Below are 11584 nucleotides of genomic sequence, written 5' to 3' on the forward strand. Positions count from 1 at the left end.
CGGGAGCCGGGGAGGCGCCGGCGCACCTGCACCAGCGTGTACTCGCAGTCGCCGCTGAAACTGTAGCGCTGCCCATCGAACGTGAGGTAGTGGCCGTCCCCGTACACGGTGCAGGTGGCCAGGCAGGGGTCGTCCGTGCACCGCCACAGCCTTTTGTCGCAGGTGCTGGCGGGGCGGCAGGAGTCAGGCCAGAGCCTCCGCGGGCACGGGACGGGCGTGGGACGGGGCGGGGAGTGCACGGGCTTCCCAGGGGCTCCTGTCTGGTGGGTGCAGCCGCCAGGCCCCCCAGCAGGACCGGGCACCACAGATGCCGACGGGTCTCCCTGGCTGGGGCTGGGGGCATCCAGCCTGACTCTGTGCCGAGCGTCCGCCCAGGACGGGAGCCCGGGGCGTGCGGCCGTGCCTACCAGTTGTTGCAGCCCACGCGGATGGTCTGGCCGGCCTGGTAGCTGGCCTCGTTGTGCACGCAGGGGCAGTCCTCCACCGCAATGCAGCCGCCCTCGCCGTCCGCCACCAGCCCGTCGGGGCACACGCAGCCGGGCACGCACTGGGGGCTATACTGTGGGGCGGCAGACACGTGGAGTGACGGGCGTGGCCGTCCCGGGGACAGCTCCGCCGCACCCCTCAGGAGGGATCTGCCTGGGATGCGCCAGCCGTGGACCGGGCACCTCCAGGCCACGGGCCGCCGGGCGGCCTGGGGACCCTCCTGTGCGTTCAGGAGCTGCCCCCACCCCAGGAGCAACCGCGCGGGGCCGCGGGTCTCCACGGGTGCCCTCAGCCGGGGCGGGGGGCTCTGGGGCGGTCGTGGGGCTTACGCAGGCCATGTCCAGGGTGTCGCAGCTCTTCTGGCAGCCGGCCCCAGCGGCCCCAGGCGTGGCGTTGCGGCAGTCAAAGTAGACCATGGGCTCGGCGCACACTGCGGGGAGGGGGCCGTCAGGGGACCCGCCACCCCCGCCGGGCTGGCTCCAAGGGACACGGGTCGCCCCGGTGCCTGGACCCACACGTGCAGGGAGGGCGTGTCTGTGCCGTGTGCGTGTGGGGCGCCCACGCCCCCCGTCCCCACGGCTGAGCCCAGGGCTCTCGCCACGCCTGACATGGAGAAACCGACCAGCACCCCGGCCCCGTGCACTGGCGTGGGGCTAACCCTGAAGCCATTTTCCAGGCTTCTCAGGGACACTGCGGCCGAGGCCACGTGCCCCCCGACTCACCTGGCGTGGGGGCGGAGCCCCCGATGCAGCTCAGCGTCCCCCGCGTGCACGTGCTGCAAGGAGAGGGCGGTCAGGGCGGCGCTGAGGCCGAGCCCTGGGGACCCCCGGCCCAGCAAGGCACTTACCAGACAGCCCCGCTGTCGTGCACCGACTCCCCGCTGGGGACCACGGAGCCCCTGTGGTAGCAGGGACAGCTGGCGGCCGGCACACACTTGCCCGCGTCGTCCAGGAAGGTGCCCTCGGCGCAGGTGCAGCCGTCCACGGGCACGAAGGGGACGTGGCAGGTGACGTCCCCCTCGCTCAGAGCACGGCAGGTGGGCTGGCAGGTGCTGACGTGGTAGTGGTAGGCCATGGACTCGGGGCAGGTGGTCGTGGGCTTCGCTGCGGCGCGGCAGGAGGGCACGCTCAGGGCTCTGGGGGCTGCCCGCCGGCCGGCCCAGGCCTCCCTCCCCTCCCCTCGGCCCCGCAGCCCCTGAGCCCGGCGCAGCGCCCCTCACCACAGACGCCGTCCCTCCAGCCGCGGAGCAGCACGTCCTTGGCGGCGCAGGCGCGCACGTAGGAGGACAGGGCGGCGCACATGCAGTCCTCGCTCTTCTCGCAGTTGCACGTGTCGAACATGCAGTTCTGGGGGTGGGGCCGGCGGGCGTCAGGGCCTGGTCCCGGCGGTGGGCACCCCGTGCTGCGGCCCTGCGGCCCGTGGCCCTGATCCGTGGTCCAGCCCTGCCCTCTCAGGTCAGCTCAGCTGCGGCCCTGACGCAAGGCCAGGGCTCCAGAGGGACTTGGTGAGCGGGCGGAGAACGGATGCGCCGGTGGGCGGTGGAGACAGACTCGGCTGGGTCCCAGCCCCCGCACCCTCCCACCCTCCCTCGGGGCAGCCTTAGGCTCAGGGTCAGGAGATCCCCTGAGGAGGGGCCGGGCGGGCGTTACCGAGTAGTAGGTGTCCGGGCTCACGGCAGCGTGGCACTGAGCGAAGGGGCCGTGGGTGTCAGTCAGCCGCGAGCACCAGTGCTGGGCGTACTTCTCTGCGGAGGAGAAATGGCCATCAGCGGGATCCTTGGCCAGCTCCGCGCCGGCCTGGGGACTGGGCGTCGGCCCCCCTGGGCGGGCGGGTGTCAGGGCAAAGCCTGCCACGTGCTGCGTGGTCCCCCGCTCGGCCCCCAGGGCTGCCGCCTGCCAGGGGCGCTAGTGGCTACCACCCTGGGCAGAAAAGCAAGGCCCTTCTGGCCCCGTCTGGGCGCGCAGACCCCTGCGTCCTGGGCCACAGGCAGTAGGGGAGGAGCCCAGGCCCAGCCGAGCCTGAGGACCCCCTCATGCCACTGCCCAGCCAGGGGCCGACGGGCAGGGTCAAAGGTGAGTGAAACAGCCTCGCGCCCTGTCTTTTACCCACGAGCAGGGGCAAGTTCACGACCTCCGTGGAGAGCAGGGGGTCCCCCCGGCCCCGCGTGGCACACGCACCGTTCTCCACGCTCAGGGAGCAGGGGTCCTCGAAGCTGTTCCTGACGTTGGGGCAGGCGGCCTGGGTCTTCCAGGTGTTGGCGAAGGCCGCGGCCGTGCCCTCCACCACCCCGCTGAGGGCCGTGAAGTCGTCCGCCTGGTTCTGGTTGAAGTTCCCGCAGAGGCCTGGGGGCGGGAGGCGGTGAGGCCCCGCGTCTGGCCCGCGAGGGTGGCTCGGGGACCCCGGGAGGCGGCAGCTCTTACCGCAGGTCAGCCCGCGGAGCTCGGGCGCCAGCCGCACGAACAGCTGCATGGCAGGCACCAGCTGTATCTCCAGCTGCAGCCCCAGGCTGGTCTGCGCGATGATGAAGAAGGTGGAGGGTCTGAAGACGGTGACGTTGGCTGTGGACAGACAGGTGAGGGTTTGGCCGGGCAGCGGGGGCGGGGCCCGGGCGGCGCAGGGGAGGGGAGGCGCCTCACCTGCAGAGACCGGCAGCTGCGTGTAGATCTGGTTCACGAACACCTTCCCGCTGGCCGTCACCACGACCGCCTGGGGCCAGGGGACAGGGCTAGCGTGGGCCAGGCCTCCGCTGCGCCCCGGAGGCGCTGGCCCTGGGGGACACCCCGACCCCCCTCCCGGGCTCCCCCTCAGTCCCGCCGGCCACACCCACCGTGTGCGCCCCGTCCAGGCTCAGCGTCACGCTCTTCAGGCAGGTCTCGCTGTCCGTCAGCCCGCACCTGCGCAGCTCGGCCAGCACGGTGAAGGCGGTGCTGTTGCAGGACTGCGGGACGGCAGGGGCCTCACACTCCGCCCACCCAGCCGCCATCCCTGCCCGCTCTGGCGCCCCCATCCCGCCACCACCTGGGGGCTTTGTCCTCATAACCCCCAGAGGGGCGCTCTCAGGACCCCCGTGGGGACACCCAGGCACACACTGAGTGACAAATCCGAGAAGGTGGCCCTGCGCGACGCCAACCCGGCGACCGTGCGGGGAGGGCGAAGGCGGCCAGTGCCTGCCGGGGCGGGGCAGGGACCCAGCTCTGTGAGACCCTGCAGTGTGGACACCAGACACTGCGCATCCGTCCAAACCCACGGAACGGCAACGCCGAGAGCGAGCCCGGGCGTCAGCCACAGGCTCCAGGTGGCACTGGTGCGTGGGCCCAGGCTCACCGACGGTGACAACACCCCGCGCACGGGTAGGTCGCTAACAGCAGGGAAACAAACCGTGTGCTGGGGACGGAGGGACGTGGAATTCTGGTGCTTCCTCCCCGGTTTGTCTGTGAGCCTGGAATTGCTCTAACAGCTATTGGTCGAGACCCAGGCCGCAGCACAGTCAGGCTGGCGCCGGCCGTGGGTCCCCCAGTGCCGGAGGCCCCAACCAGCAGCCTGAGGGACCCACGGGGACGCACACTGGGGAGCCGGGGTGTTTCCTCGCGGTCTCAGCCTCGCAGACCCCCGGCCATCCCCGTTCCCGAGGGGCGTCTCAGGCCCCGGGCGGCCCGAGCCGTACCTTGGCCAGCACGTAGCTGCAGTCCCCGTGCACCGTGTACTGCTTCTCGTCGAATGTGGAGAAGTGGGCGCCGCCGAGCACGGAGCAGGTGCCCGGGCACGGAACCTCCCGGCAGCTCCAGCGGCCTCCGGAGCAGGTGCTAGGAGCAGCCAGAGGCCCCCGCTGAGTGCGGACCCCGAGCACCCGACGGTGACCTGGGGGCCGGGAGGGAGGCCCAGACCTACCAGTTGGCGCAGTCGGTGGTGTAGACGGCGCCTGGAGCGTAGGTGGCCCTGTTGTACGTGCAGGCGCACTGGGACGCGGGGACGCAGCCGCCCTGCCCGACGTCGTCGAGCACCGTCCCTGCGGGGAGCAGCCGTGTGACAGGTGCCGGCACCGCGTCCACACAGTGGCGTGCAGAGGGGCCGCGGCAACGCAGCCCCCTGGCACCCAGGACGCATCCACGTGTTTCCCTGCCTGGGCGGGGGGTGGGGACGCGCCTCACCCTCGGGGCAGAAGCAGCCGGCGACGCAGTGGTCCTCGCAGGCACGGGAGTGCTCCAGGTTGGAGCAGGTGTCCTCGCAGGGCGAGCGGCACTCGTGGTACCGCATGTTGTCGGAACACGTCTGGGCTGTGGGGACGGCAGGGAGACGGGTCCACGTCACGTCCGGCCGGGCCGGCCTGGGGCAGGACGGCGTGGGCAGGGGCTGGGACGGGGCACTCACGGCAGAGGTCAGGGCTCCGCCAGTCCTGGGGCTGGCCCCCGGCGTGAGCGCACTGCCGCGAGTACTCCGCCAGGGTGTCGCACATGCAGCTGAGCGGGTCGGCGCGTGCGCAGAGGCAGAGGTCCTGGCGGCAGGCGTCCACGTAGCTGCCAACGTCCACCAGGGCCGTGCAGCCCGCGAACAGCGGGCCGCCCAGCAGCTCCTCGCAGATGCCCTGGGGCAGAGGCCGGGCCCAGCTGAGTCCGGGCTCAGGGCCACACGCAGGGACGTCTGTGGCGTCCCGGGTCACAGCCCCTCCCCCCCACGGCCCATCCACCCGAGCCTTACGAAGCTGGTTGAGCAGTTCAGGGGTGCAGGCGTGGGGTCCTGGCACCGCTCCGTGGGGCCGTCCAACTTCTGCAGGTTCCCGAACTCCAGGGGCGTCAGCTTGGTGTCTGCAGAAGCACAGAGCCAGCTCTGCCCGCGTGTCCCCGTCCACACCGCCGGGGGACACGAGGAGCCAGCACAGGGCATCCAGGGCCCAGGGGTGGTGGCCTGAGGAGTCAACTGATCCGGGACTGGGAGCCACCTGACTGCCAGGCTGGGACGCCACACGGGGCCAGAGCCTAAACCCCAATCCTCCCGGCCCTAGGAGACGCCACCCTGCGCTGGGCCCGCCTGGGCAGGGGCTGCCGCACGCTCGGTGGCTCCGTCCCCTGTGGCCGCACGCCCTGCACGGGGGCTGTGGGAGCTTCGCGGGCTTGGCACCCGGAAGCCGGGCCAGGGCTGGCTGGGGCAGGTCATGTTTGCAAGGCCACTGCTTGGCGGCAGACAGACCCAAGGACCAAGCAGGTGGCAGGTCCGTAACTTCGTGGGGCTGCGGGTCAGGGGTGGCTGCCCAGAGCAGCCTCTGAGAGCAAGGGGCCCGACCGGCGGTTCGCTCCCCCTGCACCCCCGTGGCCTGTGCGGTGCCGGGATTGCGTGTGTGCGTGTGTGTGTGCGTGTGCGTGTGCGTGTGTGTGGAGTGTGTGAGAGCGCATGCGTGCACAGCCCGGGACTCTGGGAGGTGAGCCCTCGCGGGAGCAGTGGGGATGGGTCCGGCACTGGCACCAAGGTCCTTACTGCGGGAGAGGAACTCGCCGACCGCCGGCTGGCCGTTGAAGTCCCCACACAGCCCGCAGGTCTGGTTGGCATACTTGGCGTCCAGCTCCAGCTGGAACGGAAGGGGACTCAGACGCCGTCCCCGCCAGGGGCGCCCCGGATGTGCAGGACGCCCAGGACCCCAAGGAGGCCTGGAAGCCCACGGAGGGACACAGGCCCTGGGTCCCTCCCGGACCGCGCGGAGCGTGAGCCTGAGCAGGGCTGGCCCCACCTGCAGGCGACGCACGGGGCCTCCGAGGGGACGCAGACCCCAGGGCTCCTTCTCTTGCCTGCTGTGTGGGGCGGGCTCTGGCACCCCCACCTCCGCAGAGCACTTTCTGCCCTCTCTGGGGCGGCCAGGGGGTGGGGGGAGGCACCCAGCCTCACCAGGAGGCCCGTTCCCCCGTCCCCACCCTCTGCCTCCATCCACCCTCTGCCTCCATCCACCCTCTGCCTCCATCCACCCTCTGCCTCACCCTCTGTTCCCCGTCCCCACCCTCTGTCCCCATCCACCCTCTGCCTCACCCTCTGTCCCCCGTCCACCCCAACCCCGTCCCCCCGCCTCACCAGGAGGCTGTCGTCCTCGTTCCATGTGAAGACCAGGCCCAGCCTGGCCACCACCCTCACGTGGCCACCGCTGTGCTGGATGAGGACCCCGGAGTGGCTGAAGGGCAGCCGGACCCTGCAGAGAGAGGCCGGGCGGAGCTACTGAGGCGCACAGCCAGGACGGGGCCCCCGGCGGGGAGGGTCCCTACAGCCACGAATGTGACCTGTGACACATTCACTGTGACCATGGGACAGGCACGGGGGCCCCGGAGCTCCGAGTCACAAAGGGCGGACGAGGCAGGGGCAGATGAGAGCCAGGGCTGAGGGGATCGCCCCCCACCCACTCTCGGGGCTCGCCGGTGACCCCACGGCCCCTCCGGACCGCGATGCTCCGCTGGACCCCAGCACTGACCGAATGCCAACCCCACCCGGCGCTGCCGCGGTTCGGCCCTGACTCACGGGCGGCCGTCGACCAGGACGGAGCTCTTGGTCAGCTCGACCACCAGGCCGTCGAGCTTCATGGTGACCCGGCTCAGGGTCACGTTGGTGCCGTTGGACTCCTGGCCGCGGCGCAGCTGGATGTTGAAGTCCTCGTAGGCGGCGCCGCAGTGCGCGGAGAACACATAATTGCAGAGGCCGGGGAAGCGGAAGACGTCCCCGTCGAAGGTCTTGTAGTGGAAGTCGCCCCAGGTGCTGCACACCCGCCCGCTGTGCGCCGGGTTCCGGGCTGCGGGCCAGAGCGGCGAGGCCTCAGGAGGCGCCGTCCGTCTGCGCACCCCGCACACCCCGCCCGGCTGTGCCCTGGGACGCACTGCTGCCCCCAGGCCGGGCATCTCGGGGCCCTGGCTGCACTTAGGAAGCCCTGGGAATGTGCTCGCTGAAGCCTTGGACCCTTCCTCAAGCCTCCTCAGTGTCCCTCCCGGAAGCTGGGACCCCCTTTCCCGCGGGCACCTCCGGGTCAAGGGAGGGAGCTAGGCAAGCCCCACCCTCCCCGCCAGCCCCAGGTTCGCTCACCTCGGACCACGGAGACGGCCCTCAGGGGCAGTAAGGTCGTCACCCCGCGGAGTGGGTCACCTGCAGAAACAGGGCTCCTGGGTGCACGCACGGCTTTGGGTGGGGGACTTCAGGGTCAGCCCAGGCTACATGTCGGGGCGCCCTGTCTGACCGTTACGTGCACGAGGGTGCAGCGAAGACTTCCGCGGGGGCCGCCCAGCCTCTACGGCTCTTAATTCCTCTGGGCTGCCGCCTGCAGAGAGCCCTGGGGGCTGTCGGCTCACACAGCCCTCCCCACTGGGCCCAGGATCAAAAATGCGACTCATGCCGGCGCCGAGGCTCACGCCCGTAATCTCAACACTGCGGGAGCCCAGAGGTGGGAGGATCACCTGAGACCTGCCTGAGCAAATAGCAAGACCCCATCTCTAAAAAAATACAAAAATTAGCCGGGTGTCATGGCGCACACATGTAGTCCCAGCTACTGGGGAGGCTGAGGCAGGATCTCTCCAGCCGGGAGTTCCAGGCCACAGTGAGCTGTGGTTGCGCCAATGAGCTCCAGCCTGGGTGACAGAGAGAGACTCTGTCTCGAGAAGGAAAATAAATGCCTGAGTCAACATCAGCAGCCCAAGACAAGCTCTTGGGAGCTGAGACTAGGCCCTCCCTGCTTGGCCCAGTTTGGGGCATACACCGGTTTACCCCTTGGCCCCGCGCTCGCCCCGCCCAGGGCTGTGCCAGGGAGGAGCAGCCAGGAGCCAGGCCCAGAACACGCGTGTCACTGAAACACCCAGAGTCAAGCAGGGAGAGAGGAAGGCAGGAGCCCGGCACCACGGCACCCGTGCACTCGCTGGCCTGGCAGGGGACGTGGGGCGCGACCAGCCTGTCTCCCCTCTCCACGGCAGCCTCCGGGGCCCGGCCTGAGCCTCGATGGCTGTGGCCGCTGAACGCGGCTAGGTGGCAGAGGGAAGGGCGCCAGGACCAACGGGGACCATGTGTGTGGAGTGTCCTCCTGCCCCTCCGAGCTCTGATCCCTCAGCAGTGGCCGGCTGGGGAGCCGCTCCAAGAGCGGCGCCCTGGGGACCCTGTGCCACGCCGGGCAGGGGCAGGGGCTGGACGCCGAGACTCACCATCGGACCCCCAGGGCACAGGAGTGAGGTCAGGGTGGTGCTCATAGCTGCGTTGGGAAGAGCCGTCATGGGCATGGCCTGTGGGACGAGGAGCTGGTCTGAGCCGCGGGCGCCCGGGCATCTCGGGCTGCCACAGACAGCGCAGGCCAGGGGAGGGACAGAGGGCCCAGGGCGAAAGGGGGTGGCCGGGCGCTGGGGGACCTCTGTCCACGCAGGCCGGGTGTCTGAGGTGGCACCCCGGGCCCTCCCAGAGGCATTCACTCATTCCCAGTCGTTCACGCACACCGAGTGTCTCCATGCTCGGGGCTCCTGCCTGGGCAGCGACCCCCAAGGGATCAGATAGTAAAAGCCATGGTCGGTCACAGATTGTCACCAGGTCACCAAGGCTCTGGGGGGAACCCCCCGTGGGTGGGGGACCTGTGGGCCAGGGGTGGGGTGGGGCGGAGGGACAGGTGGTGTCAGATCCAAGGCTAACCGGAGGACTGGGCTGGGCGGCAGGTTTCTGGGGTCCGCAGAGCCTGTGCCGCGTGAGCAGGGTGTCTGCAGATACCAGCCCCACGCAGCCCCGCGCAGAGCCAGCCTGGTGACAGGGCGTCCGCCACCCCCAGGGGACCCCGAGAGGGAGTCTTGGGCCTCTACTGGGAGCCTAAGCGTCCCAGTTCTTGTGCCTGTCTCTGGGGTCCTCGGGCCAGGCTGGGACCCCCACCCCCCACGCTCCTGCCCCCAGCAGGGCCAAATACCTCGAGCCAAGGGACGGGCGTGTTAGCGCCTGCAAGCCCCGGGTTCCCGAGGGTCACCAGGGGCCGGCGGTGGGGAGAGGCTGCCCACCTCACTCGCCCCTGCCCCAGCCCTGCCCCATCTGCCCCTGCTCGGTGCAGCCCTGGGGGAGAATTCCAGCCAGAGAGGGGGGCCTGGCTTGGCTGAGAAGAGTGATTCCCAAGGAGAGGGGGTGCAGGCAGCTCCGGCTCAGATCACACCAAGCAAACAGGGACGGGGTCTTCCTGGCCCTAAATCTGGCCGGAGGCTGGGCCAGGGCTGTGTGAGCCGGGCGGTCGGGGAGCCCAGGCACCTCACCCCACCCCGGCACCTCCTCCTGGGTCCAGGGCCCAGCGGCCTGCTGGGAGCAGAGGCCACACTGTCCACCTCCCATGGAAGGCAGAGACCCCGGGAGACCCCCACTGAGGCCCAGTCGGGGAGCGTGGGCTGGAGAGCTGGGCGTGTGTGGGGGTGTCCCAGGGCAGGTGCCCAGGGGCTGTGAGCCCCTCTGGCCAGGCAGAGATGGGGGCTCCTGCCTCCCTCCTCAGGGCTCTGCCGCCCGGAGGGTCCCCCAGCCCCACAGGCTGGGAACTGCTTGTCGGTGGCCGAGCCACAGGTCGGGGCTCCGTGCCTGGGAGCCGCTTGCAGACACGCGAAGTCTGCCCAGGGCCCAGGGCCGAGACCGAGCTGCCGACGCCCACCTGGGCCGTGGTGAGCAGCTGGGGCTCGAGTCCTACCTGTGTGCCGGGCGCAGGCCAGGGCAAGCGCCAGGCCCCAGAGTGGGGCCAGCTTCCTCCTGCCCATCCCCATGTGGGTCTTGGGAGGTCCCTGGAGGCCTCTAGAAGGGACCCAGGCGTCAGGGGCCTTTTGTAGCCCAGCCCCGGGCCCCACGTGTGTGGGCGGGGCTGGGCTGTGGTTCCCCTCACCCAGGGGCACTCACGTAGCCAGCAGCCCCGCAGGCAGAGAGGGGCGTGTCTGTGGGCAGGGCCTGCTTTCCCAAGGGCCCCCAAGCCCTGGCCGGCAGGCACCCCCCCCACCCCAGCCCCCAGCCCAGACTTGCCCCGGGCGCTACTCCTCACCGGCAGCCTGGTGCCTGGAGAAGCCACCACCGCCCCGAGGATGCCAGGTCCTGCCCGAGGCTCCCCAGGCCAGGCCTGGCTGGCCCACCTTGCCCTCCGGGAGGGGGACTCAGGGGCAGCAAGCGGCAGGACCCTCCCCACAGCAGCCCCTAGCCCAGCGCTGCGTGAAGCCAGCTAAGCTTCGCCTGCTGCCCCAGGCGGCGGTGGGGGGGCAACTCAATCCACGCGCGGCCTCTGGCTGCCGGTGCTCAGGGTGCCCAGGCTGGGGAGCTGCTGGCCGGCCCCAGCCCGGAGAAGTCCCACTGACCGAGCCTCCGCCCCGACGGCTCCAGCAGAGAAGGCGCCGCCATGTGATGAACGCTTGCCCCAGACCCTGGGTGTGGTGTCCAGCCCTGTCTGGGCCCCAGGACACTGGGGCTGGACTCTCCCTCCCCAGCAGCCACACAGCCCCCAGCCAAGGTCATCAGCTCCATCGCCACAAGGTGGGTCCCACCCAGAGGAATGGCAGGAAGTGGGGAGGTGGGCTAGGCCCGTGCCCCGCGGGGAGGGCTGGGGTTGGGGAGGTGCCTGGAAGCTGTTGTGAGTTTTGCTTGTGGCTCTCCTGGGGCCTGTCCCCAGCTCCTTATCACACCTAGTTCCACTGCTGTGCCCCCTTTAGCCCCAGTGCCTGGGAGAGAAGGCACTCGACACAGGCAGGTGTGCGGGAGCAGGAGCACTGGGGCGAGGGGAGGGAAAGAGTGAGTGAGTGGATGAGTGAGGGAGTGTGTCAATGAGTGGATGAGTGAGTGAGTGTGTGAATGAGTCAGTGAGTGGATGAGTGAGTGGAGGAGTGGATGAGTGAGTGTGCGAATGAGGGAGTGCATGAATGGATGAGTGAGTGGATGAGTGAATGAGTGGATGAGTGAGTGAGTGGATGAGTGGATGAGTGAGTGAGTGATGAGTGAGTGGATGAGTGAGTGGATGAGTGAGGGAGTGTGTGAATGAGTGGATGAGTGAGTGAGTGTGTGAATGAGTCAGTGAGTGGATGAGTGAGTGGAGGAGTGGATGAGTGAGTGTGTGAATGAGGGAGTGAGTGGAGGAGTGGAGGAGTGTGTGAATGAATGAGTGGATGAG

The 11584-nt window shown here is 69.9% G+C and overlaps 1 protein-coding gene across 1 annotated transcript in view; it reads right to left on the minus strand.

The window, feature by feature from the left end:
* The window catches only part of MUC5AC (mucin 5AC, oligomeric mucus/gel-forming), a 24610-nt gene extending 14408 nt beyond the window's left edge, over positions 1-10202 (minus strand). The window contains exons 1-22 of the mRNA XM_012651930.1: positions 10130-10202; positions 8637-8714; positions 7534-7593; positions 6979-7246; positions 6541-6655; positions 5956-6046; positions 5182-5288; positions 4855-5068; positions 4635-4760; positions 4375-4492; positions 4151-4289; positions 3314-3424; positions 3123-3192; positions 2907-3044; positions 2664-2828; positions 2136-2230; positions 1706-1832; positions 1334-1589; positions 1209-1261; positions 816-916; positions 408-559; positions 27-165 (exon numbers count right to left, since the gene is read on the minus strand). Of these exons, the coding sequence (XP_012507384.1) occupies positions 27-165; positions 408-559; positions 816-916; positions 1209-1261; positions 1334-1589; positions 1706-1832; positions 2136-2230; positions 2664-2828; positions 2907-3044; positions 3123-3192; positions 3314-3424; positions 4151-4289; positions 4375-4492; positions 4635-4760; positions 4855-5068; positions 5182-5288; positions 5956-6046; positions 6541-6655; positions 6979-7246; positions 7534-7593; positions 8637-8714; positions 10130-10202 (2796 nt within the window). The remainder of the gene's footprint in view (positions 1-26; positions 166-407; positions 560-815; positions 917-1208; positions 1262-1333; positions 1590-1705; positions 1833-2135; positions 2231-2663; positions 2829-2906; positions 3045-3122; positions 3193-3313; positions 3425-4150; positions 4290-4374; positions 4493-4634; positions 4761-4854; positions 5069-5181; positions 5289-5955; positions 6047-6540; positions 6656-6978; positions 7247-7533; positions 7594-8636; positions 8715-10129) is intronic.
* Positions 10203-11584: the final 1382 nt, after the last annotated feature.

The sequence above is a fragment of the Propithecus coquereli genome, unplaced genomic scaffold (assembly GCF_000956105.1).
Source record: "Propithecus coquereli isolate 6110/MARCELLA unplaced genomic scaffold, Pcoq_1.0 Scaffold377, whole genome shotgun sequence".
NCBI classification, from domain to species: domain Eukaryota; kingdom Metazoa; phylum Chordata; class Mammalia; order Primates; family Indriidae; genus Propithecus; species Propithecus coquereli.